Here is a 27,831-nt window from a genome sequence, read left to right on the forward strand (position 1 = left end):
AGGTTTAAGTTGTTTTTATGATTGACTCCTTCTTTTCTTTATCACAAGTGACTAAATTCTGTAGATCTAAATGGAATACAATCCATTTTTTCTATAAGATAATCTATCTTAATTAAATGTTAATTTCAGAGTTGTACTCCATGATTACAATCTTATTTCTCTTATTTATCAAGTTCTTGGAAGATGTTTCTTTGTTGTCCCCCTCAACAATGCATTTGAGATATAGTCGGGAGTATTTTAGGTTATAGTTATTAGAACAGCTTTTGGTCATGGTCGCCCCAGTAGTACACAGAAGCATTAGATTTACTGTGACCAAGTCCACATGTTGGAGGTGTATACATTAAGGTGGTGTGGGGATCATAGTCCCATTATTTTTTTTTTAAGATTTTATTTATTTATTTGACAGAGAGAGACACAGCGAGAGAGGAAACGCAAGCAGGGGGAGTGGGAGAGGGAGAAGCAGGCTTCCTTCTGAGCAGGGAGCCCGATGCGGGGCTCGATCCCAGGACCCTGGGATTATGACCTGAGTCAAAGGCAGACGCTTAACGACTGAGCCAACCAGGTGCCCCTATAGTCCCATTTTAAAAGATTTGATTTGAAAACTCTCCTTCCACTGAATAAATGTAAGTGTCTAAAGTATAGGCTAGGAATAATCCAAACATTACTAATTTCAGTCTCCAACCTGACGGCAGGAAGCAAAGGAGGTCCTCAGGCAATCAAAATATCAGAATCAAAGACATCAGACCACATTTTGTTTTACCTATACTTTTCTGATTTGAATTTGATAATTCATGTATTAGCAATCCACTAATAAATATTTCTTGAACTGCTAAAATAACTCTTCTATGGCCTCTTCATTTTCTCATAAAATATACCCCAAAGGCTGTTATTTGATTGCATTTTTTTAAAATTTTGACTCACCCTCTGTGACTCAGAAATAGTGACCTGTATACATGCCACAAAGTCCCAACCTTGTTTCACCCTGCTGGGGTTCTAAGACCATTAAGGTAATTTGTAAAAACAAAGCACCCAGACTGTTGTTTTGCAATTTCCCTGGTTCAGAACATGTCTTAAGCAACATGTGGGTTAGTGGTTTAATCATGATAGGGAGTTAGGTATGTTCAATACTCTTTACCCCATTCTTGTCCTACCTTTGACTTTGGAATTTGCTGGGTCATTCTGGTCACTCATTAAATATCCTGGTGGCCCCAGAATTCCATAATGTAGTAGATAACTGATAAAAAAAAAAAAAAAAAGAGAGAGAGAGAGAGAGAAAACATTTATTACCTTACTACCTGAGATTTTTTGAGTACCAAGTCGTTTAACATAGATTGTGATAGGACTTCAAATGTCTTTTAATATCTCCAGAAAATATTTTTCCTGAGTAGTAAAGAAGGTTAGAAAATTGCTTCTCCCATCTGTAATTCTGAAGGAAAAGATTCCTGTTTTACTTACATTTTAAAATATTTCTTAAAGTGTTAATGATTGTAAAGTGTCTAGAGATCATAAATTGCGATTTTATACACATTGCTCAAATGCAACACTTTTGAAAACTGCAGATAGTCTAGTCCATGTATGTCCCCATGAATGTGAGTGTTCTCTATTCTTTAGTTATCACTGCAAATGTAATTTATAGCAAACACCATCCCAACCTAAATATATGAAATCTCCTACTTTTTTAAGATCCATAAACATTTCTTGTCGTAAGACACTCTATAAATGCTAAGTCATATAATAAGTATGCTCTTTACTGATATTTCCTTTTATTCCCCCTGAAACTCTATTACTGTAGTAAATGCAGGTACTATCATTCTCATGTTGTTGATTGAACTCCACATTTGAATTAAATTTCTATTCACAGGTAAAGAAAGGAGGGCACTGAGGGTGCAAATGTTTCGGTTAAGAAATATTTTTTTTTCATGACTTTCAATTCCTGAAAAGATGAAACAAAAATATATTTCGGTCACAGCCTGAACATAACCCATGCTTCTAGGGAATTACCCAACCTCAGAGTCCTCAGTGTTATTTTGAAAATACCAGTCAGTCTTAAAATTCCTAAAAATATAATTGCTCTTAATATCTAGAAGAAGAAGCATATTAACCAGAATCTTAAGTGTATCTCTTTAATTCTATTATAGAACATAAACAATTTTTAAGCTAGTCAAGGGGCATGATATACTATCAAACAGCACACGACATGATATTTAATATTCATTAAATGATTAGTGAAATTTGAACACTTAGAACTGGGCCTCAGGGAGGATCGGCTCAGAGGTATGAGGGAAGACTGAGAAATCGAGTCAGCTGGTTTTGACCTACAGAAGCTGCTCTTTAAGAATATGGCACCACAGCTTTTCAACCCAGGGGTTTGATAAATGGAAATCTGGGTTGATATTCTTAATATGCCTGTTTTAATAGAACTGGAATTTTAGATGCTCCACAAGTCTCCCTTTGGTAAATCCCTAATTAACAAGAAAGCTTGAACTTTTTGCTTTTACTTTCTGGGTATCTTGGTTTTGACATTATAATAAAAATGTTAAATCCTTTAGTTGGATGAGAAAAGTCTTTCTAAGCCATATTAGCTCTATTCCAGGCCTATTAAATAGAGACTCTGGATGTTTCATTTGAAGGTACCATTGATCCATTGGATCATCACTGAAATAGCAATTATCAGTGGATGGCACTGCAGTTTGTGGCAGAAGAGACATCCAGTGAAGGCAGGGTTTTTGGGTTTCATTGATATTCATATTAATCAGGGCTTGACAACATAGTAATGTGTTTAAAAAGTAACAATATGTATAATCATTGAATTCTGAAGTCATATTCTTATTTATATTTATATTAATTCCATCCATACTGTTTTTTAAGTATATGCATCCGTGCTTTAAGTAGGATGAGTAATGCATAAAGTCTAGTTTATTTCATCTTATAACAAAGTTTACTTAGAAGTATAAAACTGGCTACCCTGAGTATTCTCTTCATTTTTTTAACAGTAAAATGCCCACATCCCAAGTTTTATCGCAGATATTTTCCTCTCTCCATCCACAGAATGTGTTATAGATTTTTATTTTCATATAAACTAAAAAAAAAAAAAGATCTTTATTTTGAATGCTTGTGGCCTTAATGGTAACTACAGGCATGTCAAAGTGTGAGATTTAGGAATCTACCTCAAAGGATAACAAGATACAGAACATGAGTTACCAAAGAATTACCATTAAAAAAAAAAAACTTTACCCACGTAGATGTGAAGTCATATCCTGACCAAAGTAGGAAGTGGCAGGTCACTGGGCTCAAACTTATCTGCTACACATCATAGAAGGCACGGTGCTGACAGCTTTCAGTTGTTTCTGTACAACAGAAAGTGCACTCGCTCCGAGTAGTCTGAGTTCAAAATGCTGAAGAGAAAACCATCCAATGCTTCAGAGAAGGAGAAACATCAAAAACCAAAGGTAAGGTAATTTCATATACAAACAAAACAAAACCATTTAGTAGAATAAACACACACACACACACACACACACACACACACACACACACACACAGTTCTTCTCTTGTCAGTCATAAATCAATTCAACCATAGGCTGAATGCCTCATGGCAAACATGAACGTTGAATTGCAAACTTAGGTGCTAACTAATACCTGACAATTACTGTCTCTGTAATTTTCCCTTATAGTGTATATTTGATCATTTACCTTTGTAACTGAAGTTTGAACTCAGATCCAACTTCATGGAAATCAATGTGGAATTCTCAGAAAGGCTGATATTATGAAATACTCCTGAACATTTTTAATGACTATAAAGTTGTCAATGTTTATTTAACTGAATGCATTTTATCCCTCACGTATTCAGCTCCCATAATACTTTTAATTATAAGAACATTGTAAAATATAGATGTTTTAGCTAAATATTTGCTTTTTTTCATTTTTTGTATTAAAATATGATAGCTTGTTGAAAAGATTATTTTTCCTACTCTTGCTTGAGCTAACACTCTACTAGTGAGAGGATTGGGTTATATTTTAAGAAGCATCAAAACCCCATATATTGATAGATTTGTCAAATTGGTTCTATTTGGAATGTTATGCTATTTTTGTCTTGACAATAATTGCCACATTAAAAAAAAGTACAGCATGAGATAACAAAGTTTAGATTCTATTGTAGAACTCTAAATTACTTTCATTAATAACATGAACGAAACTATAAAATACTGGGTTCAAAGGTCTTCCCCAATACTTACACATTTCTTGAGTTCCCTAGATAAATAACATTTTTAATCTATTTGTGAATAAACTATAGCTGAGGTCAGATGTACTTTTAGAGGACTGACATATTATCTATTATTGGTCTTTATTTGCTTGGCACCCATTCTGAGAGAAAGGAGTTGGGAACTGACTGTGAACTTCTAAATTGATGTGGCATTGAACAATGGTCAATATTTTGTTAAGTCTTTGCAAGTTACTATACAACCCGTCTGAAGGAAACTAAAAAGGAAATACTTCCAATCTTTAAAAACTAAGTCAAGCATCTTTAGTTAAAAATACAACTGGATAATGTATCATGATTTCTGCCTTTTTCCCTATTATAATAAAAACTCACAGCAATGTTTCCCAAAGAGAAAAAAAAATTCTAAAAACATCTTTTTTTTTAATATTTTTTATTTATTTGAGAGAGAGAGAATGAGAGATAGAGAGCATGAGAGGGAAGAGGGTCAGAGGGAGAAGCAGACTCCCTGCTGAGCAGGGAGCCCGATGTGGGACTCGATCCTGGGACTCCAGGATCATGACCTGAGCCAAAGGCAGTCGCTTAACCAACTGAGCCACCCAGGCGCCCCTAAAAACATCACTTTTATACTTAAGATTAATTTTATATAGAATTTACTCAATTAAATGTAACTAATATTGAGTTGACAATAGTAGGTTTTAGGAAGATCATAAAAGTTAACATGAAACAGAGGTTTTCTCCTTCAAGTACTTAAAATCTGAAGTGAAAGTATCTCACAAGAACTGCATTAGGTAGTTAACTGTCATATTTATGTCATTGAACTATTTTCAAAATAATACTTTAGTCTATCATCATCATTTGCCTTAATTGCAGGAACCATTGAAATATAAGTGGAGTATTGTTCATCATATTGACTTGTTTGTTCGTTTAAATAAAAATATATTTGATAACATCTATCTGGGAATAAAATACATCACAGAGAATAATCACATTGGAAACATTGACTTCTGTTGTGAATGGAGTCCCATTTTCTTTAGATGAGTGATTTCATGCTCCATGAATTTGAAGAGATATGTGAGCGTATATGTACATGTATATTTTTTGTATATTCCAGGTCCACTAAGGCCTTTCCTTTTATATTGAGGTAATATTTTTCTAATTATTATAATTATGTCTTAGAAAGAAATCCTCTTCAATTCACATTTATTTATTTTACTGGGTAATTTTCTTTGTGAATTTTATGGAGAAAACAGCAGAATCCCTAAAAGGTGAAAGAGATGGGTATCATGATGATCCCTACAAATAAATGGCTAGTAGAATGAAGAGTGTAAATTCCTTCATCTGTTGGAAGGGATCATACGGCCTGTGTCTAGAAAGAAAGAATAGAACCATCAAGAATTCAGCCTGAAATATGGGGAATAACATAGTCTATGCTAATTAACTATGGGACCAAACAATAGTTCACATTTCCTGACCCAGAAAGACATACTCCTCGCACTATAGTCTTTCAGAATGTCTGAGAGAGATTTTCTTGTTTTTCATTGTGAAGGCTACAGTAGGTAAAGAGCAACAGCATTAAAAATGAGGGAACCATTACTAAATCATCTAGTTTGTGTTAACTCCTGTGCCTTATAGTTCAGGTGACCTAGTACCCAATTCAAATGGTGAATGCATATTATACCTAGTGTCACCCCAGATAAAAATTATGGAAATGTTCATTTGAAAAGGAAATCAATGGAGAAGGACTTTGTTTTGAGTATTTTTAAGTAGATCCTACAATTGTGAGAAAGTTCAAAACAATCAGATATAAAATGTAGCAACAGATTTTATAGGAGTCTATATACAAAATGATTTATTATTTTCTTACATTCACAAGCCTTACCAATAGACAAACATGTCCATGATTCAAAAAAATAATTAAAATACAGTTTTACCATCTTTATCATTAATATGTTATCTTTTTCACCTTTTATACCTGTTTCTCCTTTTTTGGTATGGGATCTTTCCTTCAGATAGCTCATTAAATCGGACCAATTGTATTCATATTTGTTATAAGGGCTTCATAGTGTAGGTTAAGGGAGTGAGACCCGAGATACTCTATAAGGGAAACTGGGAAGGCCTTGGAGAATTATTACAAAAAAAACCCACTATGTATACTGGAATGTTAATAAATTCCAAAAGGTTTAATTTGTGTCTCAGAACTCTCTATGGTATATATAAGTAAATTCCAAATTAATAAAGAAATTTGATGAATAGTGGCTAAGTACTCTACATTTAGATTAATTACTCAAAAATAGCCTTGTTTAACATACATGCAAGGTTCTATACTTTGCTTTTTGAAGTTTGTTTTTGCCTTCTCATCACTAGTGCCCACTACTGATAGTGATTTTTAAAAATTTTAAGCATATCTAGGATTCAAATTTGGTAAGATATGATCTCATTACACTCTATAAATGCTTAAATTATAGAACATGATTTTCCATGACTTTTTCCAACTGAAATGTTTTATTTTTCTATATTTATTGTGAGCTTCTTGTACACTAATAATTTTTTTTTCAAGATTTTATGTATTTGAGAGAGCGAGCATGAGCAGGGGAGGGGCCGAGGGAGAAGCAGAGCCCAACGCAGGCCTTGATCCCAGTACCCCTGGGATAATGGCCTGAGCCGAAGGCAGATGCTTGACCAACTGAGCTACCCAGGTGCCCCTAATATTTAATATTTCTAACAACTCTGTGAATCACTCTTACTTAGCTCATAGATGAGAAGGCATAGAGAAGGTTGATTAACTTGAGCAGAGACACAGTCAGATGAAAAATACAACTGTGAGATGTGAAATACATCTGTCAATTTCTAGTATTTCTGTTCTTATTATGCTGCTATTACTAGCATAGGAACTGTAGACATGACTCCTATTTCTGTCTTAATTAACAAATATGTTTGGGTTTTTTAAAAAGATTTTATTTATTTATTTGACAGAGAGACACAGCGAGAGAGGGAACACAAGCAGGCGGAGTGGGAGAGAGAGAAGCAGGTTTCCTTCTGAGCAGGGAGCCTGATGCGGGGCTCGATCCCAGGACCCTGGGACCATGACCTGAGCCGAAGGCAGACGCTTAACAACTGAGCCACCCAGGCACCCCTAACAAATATGTTTTATGGGAAACAGAGAGAACATATGTTTATTTTTTTTTTAAAGATTTTATTTGTTTGAGAGAGAGAGAGAATGAGAGATAGAGAGCACGAGAGGGAAGAGGGTCAGAGGGAGAAGCAGACTCCCTGCTGAGCAGGGAGTCCGATGCAGGACTCGATCCCGAGACTCGAGGATCATGACCTGAGCCAAAGGCAGTTGCTTAACCAACTGAGCCACCCAGGCGCCCAAGAGAACATATGTTTAAGAGCCTCTTTTAAGTTTGAAAGGAATTTAGAAGTCCTCCATTCCTGTCTCTGATACAAGAATGCTACCAACAAAATTCCTCCAGGTGTCCACTCAAGCTTCAAAACTTAAAACTGTAAAACAACAACAATTTTTATTTTTTTATTTTATTTTTTTTTAAGATTTATTTATTTATTAATTTGACAGAGAGAGACACAGCAAGAGCAGGAACACAGCAGGGGGAGTGGGAGAGGGAGAAGCAGGTCTCCTGTGAGCAGGGAGCCTGATGTGGGACTCAATCCCGGACCCTGGGATCATGACCTGAGCCGAAGGCAGACACTTAACGACTGAGCCACCCAGACGCCCAACAACAACAATTTTTAAAATATTCAAATGTTCAAATTGTCAAAAAAAAAAGTCATGACCTAATACTGAGATTAAGTATAACCACGTATCTCCCTCCTGTCCCTAGCATACCTTCAATGTAGCAGGCCCCTAACAAACATGTGGAGAGTGAATGGAGTTTCTTGTGTCTACTCTACGTATCCTGGTTCAAGTATGGATACCCATCAGTGCAGTGAACTTTCATTTCCCTTGGTACTAAGTCTGTTAGTGTGTTCATAAGAAAGTTTGTATGTATGTGTATAGATGCAACTGTAATTCATTTTTAAGTTTTAAGGACTCCAACACAGCAAATGTTGTACAAGAATCTCTGGAGACATGGGGCGCCTGGGTGGCTCAGTCATTAAGCATCTGCCTTTGGCTCGGGTCATGATCCCAGGGTCCTGGGATCGAGCCCCTGCATCCGGCTCCCTGCTCCACGGGAAGCCTGCTTCTCCCTCTGCCACTCCCCCTGCTTGTGTTCCATCTCCCGCTGTGTCTCTCTCTGTCAAATAAATAAATAAAATCTAAAAGGAAAAAAAAAAAGAATCTCTGGAGAGGCCCACCTTTACATAACCGTAGACCTTTGTTCCAAGTCAGGGAATATGTTGAAACTTCGAAAATAGAAAAGGAATAGATAAATGAAACTTTGCAACTGTAATTAGAACAACTTGGCCTTTATTCGGCTGGGATTAATGATCTGTGTTAACAGGATTTTTTTTTTTTTTTTCAGTAAAGGAGATTCAAATACCACTGTTATTTTAAAGGGAAACACTGGAATAATGGCAGTTCTGGAAATAGCTTTTTTTTACCATATTTTTAAATCTAAAGTACATACTAAATGAGACACCATTAGTGTCACAGATGCTAATTTTCACTAGCAATGACTGAAGTGGCATTCTTTCCCATTTGCATTCAATCCTAGCAATGATGAGAGGTGATGAGTTGATTATGAGCTGTTTTCACTGCACTGCCCGCTGTGCAAATTTATGCTCCTAGACAAGGGTGACACATAGTTGGGGCATTAAAGAGCTTTCTTCATTGCTTTTCCTATCAGGACTGCAGAGATACATTTTAACTCTTATCAAACCAGTTAAGGGAAGAAATGTTCACATGTACAGGTGCTTACTTTAGGCCAGGCACTTATAGAAGGAGCTTATGGCATTGCCTCTCCAATTTACAGGAAAGAAAGCAGTCCTGTAGATGTGAAATATTTTCCTCAAGGCATCATAGCTGGTAAAAAAAAAAAAGTTATTCAAGATTATAAGGGACAGCTTTTCTTCTTCTAAACCTGTGGATTTCCCCCCATTACTTCTTTTTGCTTCTTCGACTGGTGTGTAATTTTGGACTTTAATTTAGATAAATTCAGTTGAATGTTCTGGCTTTTCAAAGTGATCCCAGATAAGAGACGTGATATATAATGGAGGAAATATTTTTTCCATTTACAAAATGATGGGTGTAAATAAATGTTTATTTTTACTTTTGATTATTACTCCTCTCCATGCGGGAAAAAATTCTCCCAAAGGTTCTGTTCATTTATGTATTTAGTTCGTATTTATGTCACCTTTGTATTCCAAGAAATAGTTAAAATAAATGATGATCCAAAATTAAATAAATTATGATCCAAAACTAAAAACAGGTCAGGAGAAAACAGAGTATAGATCATGTTAAAAGGTATCACAGGGCCACCAAGGTCAAGTTGAACATGGGTCTAAATGCTTGCTGCTCGTGTGGTCATACAGACCAGCAGCTCTGGCATTTTAGGAGTCTGTTAGAAGTGCTGACTCTCTGGCCTCACTAGATACCTATCAGTTCTCTGAGAACTTTAAAGTTCAGAAATGTTTACATTGATGGTTCTCAACCTAGGTTGCACATTTGAATCACTGAAGAACTTTAAGAAATACTAATGATTGGATTCCATATTCAAATATTTTGATTACTTAATATAGAATGTGCCTGAGCATCAAGAACTTTTAGTTACCTAATCTGGAAACATTTTTTCTATTAATCTTTTCAAAAGACTTAGAAGGTGATTGATTAATCCATTTACTCATTCATTCATTCATTCAGTCATTTAATACAACAAATATCTCTTGAGTGTTTACTATAGACAATATAGACCATATGCTGAGAATACAGTGGTGAATAAAACAAAGATCCCTGCCCTCACAGAACTGACATTTACTGGGGATGACACACAACAAGCAAGAGAAATATGTTAAATATATCGTATGTTAAGTAGTGCTAAAAAGGGAAGGAATACAAGACACCAGGAAAGATTTGGTGAGAATGGGACATTTGAAAAAGGACCAGAAAGAAATGAAAGAGCTGCCCACGCGTTTGACTGATGAAATTATATTCCAGGCAGAAGGGAGAGTAAGTCCAAAAGCCTTGAGGCGGGAATGTCCCTAGTGTGTTTGAGAAACAGTGGAACAGAGTGCGCACGGGGAAGAGTGTTCCCAAAGAGCAGGATCACAGGGCGCTTCTAGGTCATTACAAGGATTTGGGCTAGTACTGGAAAATGTTGAGAAAGGAAGGATCTGGGTTCCATTGTAGTGGGTTTATTCTGTCTTCTGGGATTCAAATATACCGAAAGGACCTAGAGAGAAAATAGGGAGAAGAGACCAGATGGGAGGCTCCTACAGAAACTAGGCAAGACATGATGGTGGCTCACACAAGGGGAGTGGCAGGGTGGATGCCAAGATGTTGAATTTGGAATCTGCTTGTACATACGTATTATAGGTACAGGAAACTTAACCACACCACGTGTATTGAAAAGCTGGTGAACAGAAAGGCCGCCACTGCCCTACACTGTTCTCGTTTCTAATTTGTGCCCACATTCCCAGGAGAAATGCCTATATTTCTGTGTCACACCAACAGAAATTCACCCCAAAATCGATGTGTCACTTCCCCAGATTTTCTCTTTCTCCAAACCACAATTTCTTGTTGAACTTAATTCTCATGCCTAGTGTACCTCAAATCAGAAGAGATGAACAAATAATTTGCTCATTTCATCATGTTTAATTGCTTGAGTTAAATAATTTTAGCCTTGAAAACTTTTCTCCAAACAAAGCACTAATTCATCTAGCCTTCCCATTTTACAGAATATGAATCTATAATCAAGTTGTATTGCAAGCAAGTAGCCAAAAAAGCAGGGCCAAATAGGTTGGCTAAACTTGAAAAAAAAAAAAAAAATCAAAGAAACAGTGTCCACACAGCATACAGGAAGTTCAGGAGACAAATGACTAAGAGAATGACAAAAGTGTAGCCTTCCTTTCTTTGGAAATCTGGATATTATATCCTATGGGAAGAGTATCAAGTCACTACTTTGACTACCAACGCACTGGATTTGTTAAAAATCAATTTAATGAAACACATCTCTTTAATCTTTCCTTGCCTTGCTTTGGAGACAAATTGCTTCATTATCCCTGAAGATTGTGTTTTTTTCTAATGGCATTAACTCCATACTCTACGTTTGCAAATTTAGCATTACCAAACTGATCCATTTCTCTTCCTTTCTAGTGTTAAGGATTTAGGTGAACTTTTAGAAAGAAGACATTCATAATTAGCTTCTTAGCAGAGGACAAAAATGTCCTACATTAAGAATTGATTAAGAAGAATAGAAGAGGTTTTTAAGCTGTTTCTAGGGGTGGACAAAGTGATTCTTCTATGCACAGAGCCATTTGTTAACCCAGCTGGCTGCGTCTCTTTTCTCCCCCTCATGATGAGCTTCACCGGTAGGAGTTTAACAAAATACAACGGGCTGGGTAGCTTAACAGAAATGTATTGTCTCACAGCTCTGGAGGTTGGAAGTCCAAGATCAGGGTGTCTGGGGGCTGGTTTCCTCTGTGGGTCCTGAGGAGAGGCTCTGTTCCAGGCCTCTCTCATTGGCTAGGAGATGGCCACCCATTACTCCTCTTCATTTGGTCAGTCCTCTGTCCATGTACACCCCTGATGTCCCTCTTTTTTGCATCCAAAACTAATCTTCTTATAAGGACACCAGTAGGATCGGATTAGGGCCAACCCTAACAGCCCCATTTTAACATAATCACCTCTTTAAAGGCCCTGTCTCCAAATATAGTCATATTCTGAGGTACTAGGGATTAGGTCTTGAACATACAAATTTTGGGAAAAATTAAAATGCAGTTCATGACACAGTCCGTGAAGTTCTACTAACTGTGGGGATTTGATTGTCAGCTGCTTCCTTCTTTCCAATTGCCCTAAGTCCCTCTTCACTTCCAGTTGACGAGTCCCCTCATTGGGCCAGCCCCACTGACCTCACTACAGTTGACTCCCTTTTACCCACACCATCCAGTCTTTTTCCTTGCTCTTTCCTTCCGTCCAAACTTACCTCTGCTACATCCCACTAGGCCTCTATTAAGAATCATTTGAAAATAAATAAAAGTAAAGCATCTGCTCTGCCCCCCTGGCCAGTGGCTTTCTGGCTACAGATTAAAATCACCTATCTAGCTGGACTGTTGAACCCTCAACAAAGCCTCCACCAATAGGGCCAAGGTAATGTCTTAGAGGGCATTCTGGCAGAGCAGTAGGGAACGTGAACTAAAGTCATATAGACTTGATCTTGAGGTCCTATTTTGGTATTTCCACACCAGGGAACATTGAACATTTTATTAAACCCCTTTAGAGTCTCACTGTGCTTCTCGGAGGAAGGGGTGTATGAAAGCATGCCACGTAGGATTGATGTGAGGATTTAGTTAATTACCATATGGAAATTTTCTAGCACATAGTACATGGTCCATTAATAATCTCACTCTCCTGTTTTCACAGTGCCTGTTCCACACCTCTATTGTTTCTTGTAATACAGTTTATTCCAATATGCTCTCCCAACCAGAGTTACCATCAAGAACAGGGGCTATACCTTACGCATATCTGCATCCCTGGAATTTTTGTTGGGAACAAGGGGGACTAAACTCAAGTCTGCCTGACTTTCAGATTCCATGTGCTTCCTATTCCTATTTTGGCTACTGCCAAAAATATTTATCACACAGAACAGTCATGATTTCTCAATGTGTGTAAAATGAGTGTGAAATGACTAATGGATAATATTAGTCATCTAAAAAGTACTCTACCCGAGGGCATAGTTTACAAATGGGTTGCTGACAAAGATCTGGGCAACACCCACATAAAGCAAAGCAACATTCTTAGAATCAGAATGTAATGAAACAAAACAATAATCAAACATGGTAATTTAATATGTCTGAAGAGTAAAAAAAAAAAAAAAAAAATAGCAAAAGGGCTTGCTTTGCCAGAACCCAAAAAAGAGTTGAAGAGTAGAAATGTGTCAGTGCCTGAAGAACAGCATAGATCAACCAAAGCAAATATTCCATTTGGCTCAGTGGACTTGCTCACTTCATAAGATAAGTAATTCAGGCTATGTAACTTCATGTCTCTAGCCCTGGATACCACCTAGTTACTGTAGCTTTACTATACATAAGGAAACAAATTTCCAACATGATCTTGTGTCTCATATAGTGTTTCCTCCAGGGGAAAAAAATCTTTGATAAGTCAACCGGAATATGTATTCTTCTTGATAGTTGAATTTCTCATACCTAACCAATACTTGACATTGCCATTTTTGGTATCTTATTACATTAGTTTATGAGTCAGTCCTTCAGAGATTGTTTATCTCAGAAAGCTTGAAAAATAAAGTTTCTGGACCTGATGAAGTGAGAGGCTGGCATTGGACATGGAGACCTGGCCAAGGAACTGGTTTTCTAGAAAGGATAAGCATGAGTTGCCACCTGGCCCCACATTTCTCTACATATGTACAACGAAGACAACTAACTATAAATAATGAAGTCTCCTTTCTATGTTTTTAATAATTTAAATAATTTAAATTCCTGAAGTAGATTTAAGGCAGGTTTACCTTGTGGCAAATTCTATTTATAATATACACAGTGATATGTCTAGGCATTAATCTGGATATTTGGTTTAAATTTTTTCTCAATATTTCACATGGTTACAGCTATGCAACTTTGATTATTTTTTAATTAAGTAAGAATAACAAAATGAGTAATTAAATATATAAACTTTATAATGCTTATGGGTATATATTCTTTATATTGCTAGTTATTATACAACCATCGTCTTCTTCTAAGTTAGGCCATCTACGTTTCAAGTTACTTTAAGATTAAGAATATCTTACTAAAATTATTTCTCAATTTTAAAGCAGCCATTACCTATAAAACAAATAATTATAGTAGATTTGTAATTTTAAAGGAAAATTCCTTCCAAGATAAACAGTCTTGTCAGACATTCTAAGTTTAAGAATTATCATCAGTGGAATTCATTTCTACCTACTGTTACATTTTAACATCACTATTAACGCCTCAGTATAATGAAATATTTATATAGCCAAATCCAAATTTGCCTTAAGGAGAATGTAACTGATCAGAAGGAAGTTACAGAACCCTAACATCTCTTCCAAATATCCTAGCATGAACTTTCAACTATTTTTTTCCACCCATTCTTTCCTTGTTTGGGATTACATACTGTATATTTGCCCCACATAAACATGTCTGTTCTTACTAAGGAGAAAACGTTTAAATTCCTAACCATAGTGGCAGCGGGTGCTGCCTGAGATGGGAATGTTTATAAGCTTTATGATATTAACTGCAGCACTCAACCTCAGGTGGCATAAAGCATGCAAAAAAGAACTTTCTGTCAGTTTTATTATTTCTAAAAAGGTTCCCCTTGAAGCAGAAGAGTGACCTTGCTCTGCTGAGCTGACATATGCCACTGGATTAATGGTCGAGCTCTGCTGGAGGGAAGCTCACAGAAACATTACAACTCCAGAAGCTGGGCTGGCGGTGACCATTAATCAGGGGGACCAAAATCATGCATCAAACACACTCATTTAAAAGTAGTAAAAATGACTTAAAAAAAACTTTTTGAGAATTAGCTTATTGTTTGTCATTACTTGTGTTCAAGGAGATCACTGCATGAGTAAAATATCCCTTGAGGAGACCTTTAGAAAGGTTATTATGTACCCGGAGGCCACGTGAATGCAGAGGACATTTAAGACTAATGGAAATGACTGACTTTTTGTTCCAGAGAATTTGAGGGGAATGTTTATTCAATGGACTCTGTTTTCCCAGCTTAATTTCCACTCCTTTTTTTATTTAAACATGATTTCAAAACAATGAATATTTGCTTCTTTGTGATGATTTTATTTTTTAAACTGGAGTAACTGGGTTTAGTGGTATAAACATTTGATGGGTAAATATGTTAGGAAATTGTTCAGGAACCTAAAGTTTAGTCAACATTCAACTATTAAGTATGTTCAAAAGTATCTTGACAGACTTAAAAGTACATTCTTGGTATGTGTCAGCTAATGAAGCATTTCCAAGACTTTTCCTCTCTCTGATTATTGAAAAGGAAAAACAAACAAAAAAAAACCTAAGTCTAAGTTCATTAAAAAGTAGAATAGAGGAAGAGGCATTTGTTAAGAAAACAAGAATTTTGAAACTTAAGATTATGGTCAAAACATGAAGGCCTGTTATGTTTAGTACTTGAAAAATTATTCTACTCCAAGACACCTGGGTGGTTCCGTTGGTTAAGCACCCAGCTCTTGATCTCAGCTCAGGTTTTGATCTCAGCGTTGTGAGTTCAAGCCCCAACGGGGAGCCTACTTAAAAAAACAAACAAAAACAACAATGACAACAATGAAAATTCTTCTCCTGGGGCGCCTGGCTGGCTCAGTCTATGGAGCATGAGTTCAAGCCCCACACTGGGCCTGGAGCCTACTTTAAAAAAAAAAAAAAAAAAAATTAAGAAAATTCTTCTTCTCCTAAATAACTGTTGCCTTCTTCTCCCATCATATTCACTATTATCTTCTTTTCTTAGCCATAACCTACCCAGGAGGATTATTTATACAGTTATTTATAAATGTATTTAATATAAAGATTATTTATACAGTTTATTTGCAAGATTATTTGTTTTTGAAGTTTAGCTATAGGATGGAAATAGTTGATAATTATGTGTCAACAATTAAAATATTTAATACTTGGTTTAAGTAGGAGAAATCTAATATGCACACAAGAGAGAGCCAATTTCTAAATTTATGGAAGGATAATGCATATTTTTACAACTGGAAATTTGAATCATCTATATTTGGTTGTGGCACTTTTGCTATCCAGTTTTCCATTTAATATACAGTGTGTGGTCCATCACCTTTTTTGTTATTTTGTCATTGTTTTAGCAATCACCATCTTTGGGTCTGGAGATTTCTAAAGAGTCCCTCAGTTAACAACTATATAATCTCTCAGGGTAAATAATTTTTGAGGCAAATTCAAACTATACTGATTTCAGCTGATTTAAAATTTTCTCATTTTAATGCCCCTTTCTTTTAGACTGACTATAAATAATAAAGGTACAGACATATGTATACAAAATGCCTTTAATGTACTAAGTAGTCAGTGTAAGTAAGTATTCCTAAATGGATGAATATAAATTTCCAAGTTGACTTCTATTATACATTATTAAGTTCATTTATTTTGTGAATAAATATAATCTGCTTTAGGAACTGCTTCTATATTTGTATACCATTCATTTGAATATGGTTCTATTTAGCTCTTAGGGATTGAAGTTATTTGGTTGATGGGACCAATAGAGTGCAAATTCCTCCAGGATAGATTCTTGTCTTATTCATACAGACAGCCTGACCCCAAGCATAAAGTTTAACCACAGAAGGCACTTAATATATTTATGTCGAATTGCATAATGCAACACCTTATAGTCTTCAATTAGACATCAGCAAATTATCCTCCTTGGCTATAACATGATCGAATTATAATTTGCTTTTGTGTTAACCATGAAATATATGGCTTTTGGACATTAATTTGAAGAGGAATGTGTGATCTGTCATCTGCTGTGGTTTTCCCAAGCCTCACAACTGTAGGATTTTTCTGCATAGGTACTCTAGCACTTAAGAACATGAGCAATGAGTGTGTGCTAAACTGGGGAGGCACTGGCATGTGATCTCATAGGGATGGTGGGACTGGATCCTGCCCTTGAAGAATGGACTGGATATGAGTAGGTGGAAAAAAAAAGAGGAAGGACATTTCTTGGAAAACAAACCAACAGAAACAGAAACCAAAAAAACATCATGAGCAACAGCTCAGAAGCATAAGTGAATGTGTCCATTCTGACCGGCAAGAATTGCCAGAAGTTCTGCCAAATCAGACTACCATTACCTGATACCATGGGGAATCATGAATTGCAGCGTGCTGAGTTTGAGCTTTATTTCACTGACTAAGGAAGAGCTACTTAAACTCTCTGAGTCTCAGTTTTCCTCATCTGTAAACTGGAGAAATCAATACCTAGCTCAGAGGGTGACTGTGTTTATTTAATGAGATAATCATAGATAGATCACCTGACATGGAACAAATCCTCAGTAACCATCCTAACAATGTGGAGCAAGCTTTACATTTTGAGAGGAACGAAATGATAAGAACTGGTATTTTTGGAAAATTCATTCAATGGTGTGATGTTAGATGACTGGAAAGGCAAGAGTTTAGGGACTAAGAAGCTAAATGTTAGCACATTGGCTCAGGAATGAGGCTATAAGCACATATTTGACTAGCAGTAATGAAAATAAATGTTTACGACAGAGATTTCAAGAAACAATTGAGATGTGGAGGCTGAAAGAATGAGTGAGGGGTATCCTGCATTTTGCATATGTGTCCAAACTTCCCAAAGTGAGCAAACACAGATTTCCAAGAGTGCAGGCGGATGGCTCAGAAGGCATAATCAAAGCCGCTACTCAGGGGCAACTGGATATAAGCAGTGAGAGCCTTTGGTTGGCACATCTGCCTTCCAGCATGAAAGCAGGCAGAGAAGCCACTGAGGGCTAGAGCAGCTATGAACGTGGGTTCCCTGGAGAAATTCTTGAAGATTTCAAGGAAGCAGTGGTATAATGAAACAATTCCAGAAGGATCAAGAGGAACCATTTAGTAGTCAAAGAGAAAGAAGGAACAGACCACGAGCTATAGCAATAGTCTAGGAGTGAGCGGGCCAAGCAGAAGTTTTTTAAAATCAGGAAGATAAGAGGCTGAGCAGTCCAGGGTAGCCTGATCGTGGTCACATTTTTTGAAGTTTTTCCTATCCTTTTTATTCTGTAGGATTTTGTAGGAATCGGTGATATCAAGTGACTGAACTCTTGCCACATTAGGCCTTTTACCTGAAAACAAGATATTTAAGACATATCAGTATTATTTATTTTAAAACCTCTTTTCAACTAAAATAGAATATCCTAATTTCTATTCAATTCTTAAAACTGCAGCCTGACTTACAATCTATGGATGTAATGTAAATCATGACATACAGTAATAAATGATGCAGAGGCGCAATTGAGAATTTTAAATATCCAACTCGCAAAACTTGTTTTGTTACATTAAACAGGCTGATATGAATAACCACTTTTATAGGTTATGGATCATTTTGCATTGATTTTTTTTTTTTTTTAGATCTAGTTTCTTTTGAGGCAGTTTCAGTTTACACAAAAACATCTGTAGGGGCACATCAGCTTCTGAGAGGAAAGCTTTCACGTGGAAATTTTGACACAACTTTCAAACACCAGCGTGGAATCAGAATCTGCACTTCCTTTAGATATTTTGCAGTTGACAGAAAAGATACTGAACCAGAGCGATCAAGTGAACTAACTTTTGTCCTAAGAGTCCAGATCTACATTAACAATATTTAAGGCACTACTGTATGTTTGAGCATCGGGTGGCCTTTACTCGGGGTGGAAATGTTGTTGTTGAAGGTTATGTCTCACAGCTCCAGTTGTCTTTTACTCTTCAACTCCGACACACAACCATCCTCCATTGACACCACATGATAGTGTCATTATTTAACACTGAAGCAATCCTAGCAGGTTATTTTAAGTGAGTTAAATTTGTTTCACACTCTTCAAAAGATCTCAGCACCTGAGTTAAGTTAGAACAATTAAATCCTCGAATGCCTTTGGATAAAGGCTGACTAGCTAATGACATTTAGCATACTATTATTATAGAATATTCATACAAGTGCCTGCTGAAACAATTCTGATCTTCAAGAGCATTTACTAACCATCACTCTATGTGCAGTATTTAGAAGATGTGAGAACTCATTGGCAGAGAGGGTGTAATCTTTAATTTGGCAGTGTATTTCAAAATACTGCGGATGTCTGACTCAGATATGTAAATTTTTTCTTTGAAATAGACTGTGAAACTTTTCCACCAGGGCCTTACCAGTCATGCTGGAGATAAGATTTTCCTTGAAGACTCCAAAAGTTGATGGCTGGTTAAGAAACGAAAATAAGGGTCTAGTTGTCTTGGTTTTGGTCAAAAGGTTGATTCATGTTTCCAAAAAGAGACCCCCAGTTGTCCTTCATGTTGATAAATTTAGGCTGGCCGTTGTTCTAAGAATCCGATTCAGTTCCATTCGTTCAATCAAGATAACTTTCCAAATTTTCATCCTGCTCAGATAGCAAGTTTCTTTGAAAATAGAAGACAAGATCAAAACTTTGGAATGGGATGGCAGAGTTGAGAGTACATCAGGGTGGAGAACTGAAAAAAAAGAGTTTATTTTTGCAAGTTCTGGTTCCTGTAAATTCCTCACTGAAAAGGACTAGACCATTTCTAAGAACACTGTCAGCTTTGTATCATGACATGACATTCTGTAATAATTAGAATTGTTATACAAAACTAGAGGAAAAAAATGTAACTAACAAAAAAAATGAATCCTCTTAAGTTCTTTTATACTATTCATTGCATTGTGTAGGGACACACACAGTTGTGTTCAAACACCCCAAATGACACTATTCAGCCTTTTTATTGTGGAAGCCAAGTAGACTAAGTGGAAGAAAGTAATCTGTACCATGTAATTGCAGAGAGTCTTCAAAAGGCAATCTAATCATGTGCATCTATATCAGAAAGTTGGTTGTTCTAAAATAAACTTGGAAAGCAAAACTTTTATTTTCTCCTTAAATATGTCTGTACTTCCAAACAACTATGATGTAAGCAATATTAATGATATTTGGTTCCTTAGAAAGTTGTGTAACCATTAACTTTTTTTTTAAAAGACTATTCTTTAGACAGTTTTAGATTCAGAGCAAAATTAAGAGGAAAGTAGTTTTGCCATGTACCTCCCAGCCCCTGCACATGGTTAACTCTTATTTCTTAGCTATTATTTAGGTACGTTTCTTTCTTTTAGCCGAACATTTTACTACGGGAAACTTCTGAGCATATGCAAAAACAGAATAGTACAATTCACCTCATGTATCCATCACCCAGTTAACCATTAAATAATGGCCAGTCATGTATCTTCTTTATGCCCACATACTTGCTGCCCCTCACTAGGTTATCTTGAATTACAAGTGAAAAATAACAGTACTTCCTCAGTATCATCAGCTAGTTATTTAAAAAATTCCTCAGTTGTGTCCTGGCTGCTTTTGTTACAATGGTTTCTTTGATCTCTATCTAAACAAGATCTATGGGTTGTTATTTGGTTAGACAACTCTTAGAGGTTATTAATCTATACTTTCCCTCTTTCTATTGATTAGTTGAAGAAACCAGGTTATTTGTCCTGTAGATTTTCTCACTGTCTAGCTTTTTCGGATTGCATCCTTCTGGTGTCATTTAAAATGTTCCTTCATCCCTGTATTTCCTATAATCTGGTAGTTAGATACAGAAGTTTGGTGTTAATTTTTCTAAGAATACTTCATTGGTGGTATGAGGTGCTACTACTATGAAGCACATATTCTAGCTGTCTCTTTTTGTAATTCTAGCAGCCGTCAGGGATCATCGCTGAGATCCTTTATTGGCAGCAAGGGTTTATGAAACAGTCACTTCATCATTTCATTTCATCATTCCTAATTGATTAGCTTGAATACACACACACATAGAGAAAGATAAACTTTTCCTCATTAACTATCTACTCTGAAATATATTTCATAAAAGAAGACTACATTAAATGCTTGTCTTTTATTTGCCAGTTTTCATAATACAACTGTAATGTTTCCAAAGGCGATCACTGATTTTTTTTCCTTTTGGTATCATTAATAACTCATGAACTTTTGATATATTAGATGTATTTCAATATTCACTTATTATTTTTATTGATATGAAAATTATCCCATCTTTGGATACAATCTACCACAGTGAGAACAGTTTCAATATGGCCCCTGTGTTGTTTTGACATGGGCCTAGTAGTCTTTGAAAGACTACTTGCTTTATGCCATGACCAATACTTATTTTCATTGTCCCTCAACATATGTATTTATGTATACCAATATTATTAATAACAATGGGATTACTGAAAACAGGTTAAAATTTGTCCTTGTTTTTTATTCTTTAGACAGTCAAATTATTGTTCTTAAAAATCACTTAAAGTAATTCCCCTCTCTAAACCACCAGTTCAATATAGAATTAGGTTCATTTGTTTTATTTTTATTTAGAATTTTTAGGGATGGCTTTTATTTTTATTAAGTTCTGTTAAAAATAAGTAAAAGTTACATGGTTTTAAAGTCAACTCTACAAAACGAGGTATAGGCAAAGAAGTCTGTTTCCTCTCCTTTTTCACTTTGTTCATTTTGCCCCATTTTCTAAGAAAGAAAACATGCTTTCACCTGTATTAAAACACAAACATCTATTGCCACCCTTAGATAAATGGCATCCTACTATGTACATTTTTCTCTACACACATCTGGCTTTTTTCACTTACACAGTATCCTAGAGATCATTTCATAGAAGTATAAAGAGATATCTTTCAACTTTTTACAGTTACACAGTTTCATTGTTTGGATTTACCACACATTATTCAATCAGTCCCCTCTCAGTGAACATTAGGGTTTATAGCTTTTTTATAATATAGAAGATTTATAATGAATGTGGATGTGTAAGTCAGTTTACAGTCAAGTGTGTGTCTCTGGTATAGATGTGTAGGAATGGAATTGTTGGGTCAAAGGGCAAATACATATATAATTTTACTAGTTTTGCCAAATTACACTCCACAAATGTTGTGCTATTTTACAAATGCATATCTAATTGCACAAGGGAAGACTGTATAAATATGGAGAGAGTGGAATTAAAGACTAAATATGATCTAATGTCAACAGATACAAAGAACTACCTAAAATACTAATTGCATTTTTATTTAAGTTACCTTCCCATTGATAGCTATTCATTTATATAACAGCTCTGTCTTGATGGGAGCTTCTGTCACAGATAATATTTGCTAATTCTAATCCATTATGATTATACAATGCAAAATTATTGATATTCAAACATTCTCATTTATAAAGGACTATTATCTAGGAAGCCAGCTTGCTTCCACATGATTCACCTTTTCATTGGAAACTTAATAGGAGTAGAAATTACAAATTTGTTCGTTGTGCATACCTCACAGTAGACATTAGCCCATTTCATCATAAGCCATAACCTATACATTATGAAACCATCTCAGAAAGTCACTAACTTTTAGACTAGAGAATAATGAAATTTTAAAAACATCATTTTAAATACTTAGATTTGCTTCTTAATGGTGTCTTATCATGGATTGATATTATACTCCTTTGGTTTAAAGCTGTTGAGTGATTCACAATGAGATGACTGACAAAACCCAAAGTAATAGTCTAAAGACTTCTTAAACCACTACTTCCAAATCTGCTTCTTTTTATTGATATAATGAGGGGAGAATTAATTTTAAAAGGTGGTGACTATTGATTACTTAATGGCAGACGATAGTGTTGAGAAATGCTGAAGTGAGCCTATTCTGTGCCCTCCTGGGCAACAGGACCCATTATCCAGTGGTGGAAATCATGCTGTAACCCTCATTAATATTTAATAGGCAGGACGCAGGCTGGATGCAGGATGCAAAATTGCCCTAGGCATAGGTTCCAATAGGCCATCAGAATGTTTCAAGTATATAAAAGAGTAACAGATTTCCCTGTGTTCAGATTGTTTATAAGCAGGACAACAATACACTCAATTCCCTTTTGTGATCTCTGGGCAATGATAGCCTCATGGAAATGCCTACTAGGCAAGTAGAAGTGATTAATGCTCTGGGAAGTCATTCTAGGTTAGTAAGCCCTGCATGAGAAGACTTTGTATTTTCCAGTGTGGTTCTCAGTTTCGGCCCTTCTCTTTCTCTCTTCTTGCCACAAGCTGAAGGGCTTGTTCAGCAGAGGTGGCGAGTCAGCAAAAGGTGTTAATTGTGTCTAACACAGCCATCGTCCTTGGGGCAATATTACGTATCACACTGTCTATCAAACTAACCCCTTGTCACACATCAGGATCTTTTTTATTTCACCTCATTTAAAAGGGAAACAAGGAGTTTTGTAAATTTTTTTTTTTAAGATTTTATTCATTTATTTGACAGAGAGAGAGACACAGCGAGAGAGGGAACACAAGCAGGGGGAGTGGGAGAGGGAGAAGCAGGCACCCCGCAGAGCAGGGAGCCGGATGTGGGGCTCGATCCCAGGACCCTGAGCTGAAGGCAGACGCTTTTAACAACTGAGCCACCCAGGCGGAAACAAGGAGTTTTAAAGATAGCTGGTGGGGAAACACGAGTCTAAGAGTGCTTGTAAGAACAACGAGCCTTCCAAGCTGACTTGTACTAAACTGGGCTGTGACTTCTGAAAGGACAAGACACGGTTTTATAAATTACTGGCTCCCATTGTTAACTTTTCAAATGACCAGGTTATTTTTCAGTACCAGCAGCTTATTCTGAAAATATTATAAGCTTGGAATGAAATTAAATTCTTGAGATAGAACATATTCTTAGGATTTATGGGTACATAAAGGACACAACATCAAGATATCCACCATTCCAAACAATGTATAAAATTAGATGTGAAGAAATATCCATTTTTTGACTCAATGACTCTAAAGATTGTTGAAACTGTATTTAGGAGAATCATTTACTTTGTAACATATCAAGAATTATTTATAATTACCTGCCTAGAGTGAGTTATGTAAGAATAAAAATTTAGCTTTGTAGGCAAAAAGTATCCAAGGGAACAAGTCTTCTATTAACATATTGAGCTTTTTCTCAAAACCAGTGAATGAAATTGACCCAGAGGTCTCATTGTAATCCCATGCTAAATGTGGACAAATTCAGTTTTACTTCCAACCTCTGACTGGCATGCCTAAATGCAAGATATTTATTACTAGCTCTGTGTGTATGCCTTCTCTTTCTGACACCAAGTAGAGAGTCTCAAATTAACAAGTGATCAATGATAAATGCATTTGTATTCATTTTGGTTTTTTGACAAATACGATTAAGAGGCATACTGGTGGATCTACTCATGTTTTTGTCTGTTTTGTTGTTGTTATTTATTAGTTGGTTGGTTAGTAATACATGTCATTCTGTCATGGAAATTAGTTTGTGGCTAGCTCACTTGAAGAGAGCTCAGCTTAGAATTCATAGATTCTTCAGCTGCCATTCCCAAGAGCAGAAGTAACACTATAAATTGAAAACAGTTTAATAGATTTTCTTCAAGATTCTTAACACTGTAACATAAAACGTATGAAGGCATTTTTGTCAACTGTAAATATTATAATGTTAATAATAGTTATACTTTCAGATATTCCAGAGAGAAGAGTTTTTTAATCCTACATTTGCAGTATATTAACGCTTACTGAACATAATCTAATCTATCTAGCAATTTTATCAGTGAAAGTCACAAATCCTAAATGTCCTTTCCTTTCCCTTTCCTATTTTATAGCGCAGCAGCAGTTTTGGGAATTTTGATCGTTTTCGGAATAACTCCATTTCAAAACCAGATGATTCAACTGAGGTTAGTATTTTATTACAATTTTATGAATGTTATGCAAACACATTAGGAAAAATTATGAAGCCAATATCACTTTTGCAAAGTAAAGTATATTTAAAAATCAGTCTTGCCTATATTTTTGTAATAAATGAACAAAGAACTACTTACTACCTAGTTACCATGCTGGGTATTAAAAGTAAAAAGCTCTATAAGAAGCCTAACATTAGGAAAAGCAGAACATGAACTTAAGAAGAGAGTTACAGATAGAAGGAATTTGAGAAACATGACAGAGGATCATAGGGGAAGGGAGGGAAAAATGAAACAAGATGAAACCAGAGAGGGAGACAAACCATAAGAGACTCTTAATCTCAGGAAACAAACCAAGGGTTGCTGGAGCGGAGTGGGTGGGAGGGATGGGGTGGCTGGGGGACGGACATCGGGGAGGGTATGTGCTATGGTGAGCACTGTGAATTGTGTAAGACTGATGAATCACAGACCTGTACCCCTGAAACAAGTAATACATTATATGTTAATTAAAAAATAAAAAAAGACAGAAAGCAAACTGATGGTTTCCAGAGAGGAGAGGGTTGGGGGACAGGGTGGTACAGGCTTCCAGTTACTGAGTGAACAAGTCACAGAAAACAAAAATAACAGCATAGGGAATATAGTCAATGGTACTAAAAAATAGAGAGAGAGAGTTACAATGTAAAGGAACACAAATAATCCCAAATTTTCTGAGCATTTCCACCATAAAACAATATATATGTTAAATTTTATGTAGATGGTAATTGCTTTAATTCAATGATTAAATGGCTTAGTTGTAAATTTGTCAAGGAGAGCATATGGTTGCTCAATTGCACTCAACACTTCTACCATATGCATTGATATGCCTCATAGGTGACTATTACATCCACGTTTGCAAACAATGAACACTTTAAATGTAGCTTAAGGAAATCTTCCCATAAAATTAAGTCTATATAAAAATAATGGTAATAATAATATCTACATTTAATTGAACACTTATCATGATATAGGCACAACACTAAACACTTTACCTACCTCTAGTGTAGGGACTATTAGTATTATTATTTTACCAATGAAGAAATACATTTCGTTGAGTGAAAGTACTTCTAAATTACGCAGTTAATAAATGACAAAGGCAGAACTCAACATCTTGTTTGACTTCAAGTTTGCATTTCTGTTATACTATCTCACAAATGACAGGCCAATTGTGATGTGATTAATGAAAAGTTTAACATCTGATCAAACAGTAGAGAGGAGGGATATATACTGAGAAAATTAAAAATAATGTTTATCATTGAACCTGATTCAGCAACTCCACATGTGATACATTTTAGATCAATAGGTTTTGGATCTTATGTATTTCTTAATTATTCATTCTCATTATTGAATGTTTATTTTTTGTTTTTTTATAAAGAATTTTCCTGTTATATTTAATTTCTCAATATACTTTTCAGATTCCTATGTGTATATATCTATATTTTTAAATATTGGTATTTCAGTAATGGAATTCTAAACAAAAGAAATGAAAACAGAATGACATTTAGTATTACTTTATAAATATATCCATTAGTACACATATATGCATGTGTGTATAATATATCCCCTTTATATATATGTATATTATTTATATACACATGCTTATGGATAAACCTATAAATAGCTATATAGTTTATCCACATTTATTTAGTTTTAAATAAGACAATATATGTATATAGTGAGAAACCCCATATAATTTCATTCTCAATTAACATCTTATATAAACCTTTAACTTCCCATAATCACACACAGATTGTAGATTCTACACAGTAGAATCTGCTGTTTAGTTTAAAACTAGGGTTAACCTGTAAAAGTAGCTCAGGCTCATTCAGGTTCATTGATTAGTAATGGTGGCTTAGTAATTTGTGAAAGAATTTAGTGACCCTGAAAAAGTAGTTCACATGTTTTTCAGCAATTCAGCATTCATTCATTCAACAAGTATTTCTTGAGCACCTACTCTAGGACAGCGTTTCCATTAGGCACTCAAAAATTACTGTTGCAACTGATGAAAATCCCTACTTCATGAAGGCTAATGCAGGGAGGGAGAGACAGATCTTAGAAAAGCAACGACAACAACTGTAAATAAATATCTAATAAAGGTGTGATTCAGGTGATGAAAAAGAACAGCATGGAAAAATGCGGAAGTTGAAAATATGCTAAGGTAGTTTCTTTGAAACATCTGTAAGAAACAATAGAAAAACCTAAAATTAAAAATATTTGTGATACTGGGGCACCTGGGTGGCTCAGTTGGTTAAGCATCTGCCTTCAGCTCAGGTCATGGTCCCGGGGTCCTGGGATCGAGCCCCACATGGGGCTCCTCGCTCAGCAGGGGGCCTGCTTCTCCCTCGCCCTCTGCCTGTCCCTCCCCCGGCTTGTGTTCTCTCTCTGTCAAATAAATAAATAAAAATCTTTTAAAAAAGTATTTGTGATACTTTCTTGAAGCTTAGGCAACGGTAATTTAACACAGATAGTAATAAAATAATATACTTTCTTGTTTTTTTGTTTTTTTGTGGGTTGTTTTGTTTTGTTTTTAGTTTGTAATTTTACAGTGAAGATAGAGCTTAAGTAGAGAGAAGAGAGAAGAAAAGGCTGACTTTAAATTTTTAAGGGGTTTCCAAGTTATATTTTATTCAGGGCTTTTTAATTAAGCAAAGAATCTGCCTTTTATAACCTTGAATGTAGAAATTAAAGTTCAATGAGGACTTCAATAGGCTGTCCATTCATATTTATCATAGGCAATCTGGGGTAAGATATGAAGTAAAACATAATATTGACTAATAATTTTGTTAACTATGTGGTTAAGCCTTCCTATTAAAATATTCAAGGAGAGGGGCACCTGGGTGGCTCAGTTGGTTAAGCATCTGCCTTCAGCTCAGGTCATGATCCCGGGGTCCTGGGATCAAGCCCCACATCGGGCTCCCAGCTCAGCAGGGAGCCTGCTTCTCCCTCTGGCCCTCTCCCCTCTCATGCTGTTTCTCTCTCTCTTTCTCTCAAATAAATAAATAAATAAAATCTTAAAAAAAA

General features: G+C 35.8%; 1 protein-coding gene across 3 annotated transcripts in view; it reads left to right on the forward strand.

The window, feature by feature from the left end:
• The window catches only part of SAMSN1 (SAM domain, SH3 domain and nuclear localization signals 1), an 83,100-nt gene that overhangs the window by 27,040 nt on the left and 28,229 nt on the right, over positions 1-27,831 (forward strand). For 2 of the 3 annotated variants that reach the window (XM_088024228.1, XM_088024225.1), the window contains exons 1-2: positions 3,302-3,449; positions 24,700-24,771. In XM_088024228.1, the coding sequence (XP_087880354.1) occupies positions 3,393-3,449; positions 24,700-24,771 (129 nt within the window). In that variant the 5' untranslated portion in view covers positions 3,302-3,392. Of the gene's footprint in view, positions 1-3,301; positions 3,450-24,699; positions 24,772-27,831 lie in introns of those variants that run through there. The other variant, XM_088024229.1, reaches the window with a different exon arrangement.

The sequence above is a fragment of the Eumetopias jubatus genome, unplaced genomic scaffold (genome assembly GCF_037043125.1).
Source record: "Eumetopias jubatus isolate StellerSeaLion01/CBP00866 unplaced genomic scaffold, mEumJub1_p1.0 scaffold_1, whole genome shotgun sequence".
Classification (NCBI taxonomy): Eukaryota; Metazoa; Chordata; class Mammalia; order Carnivora; family Otariidae; genus Eumetopias; species Eumetopias jubatus.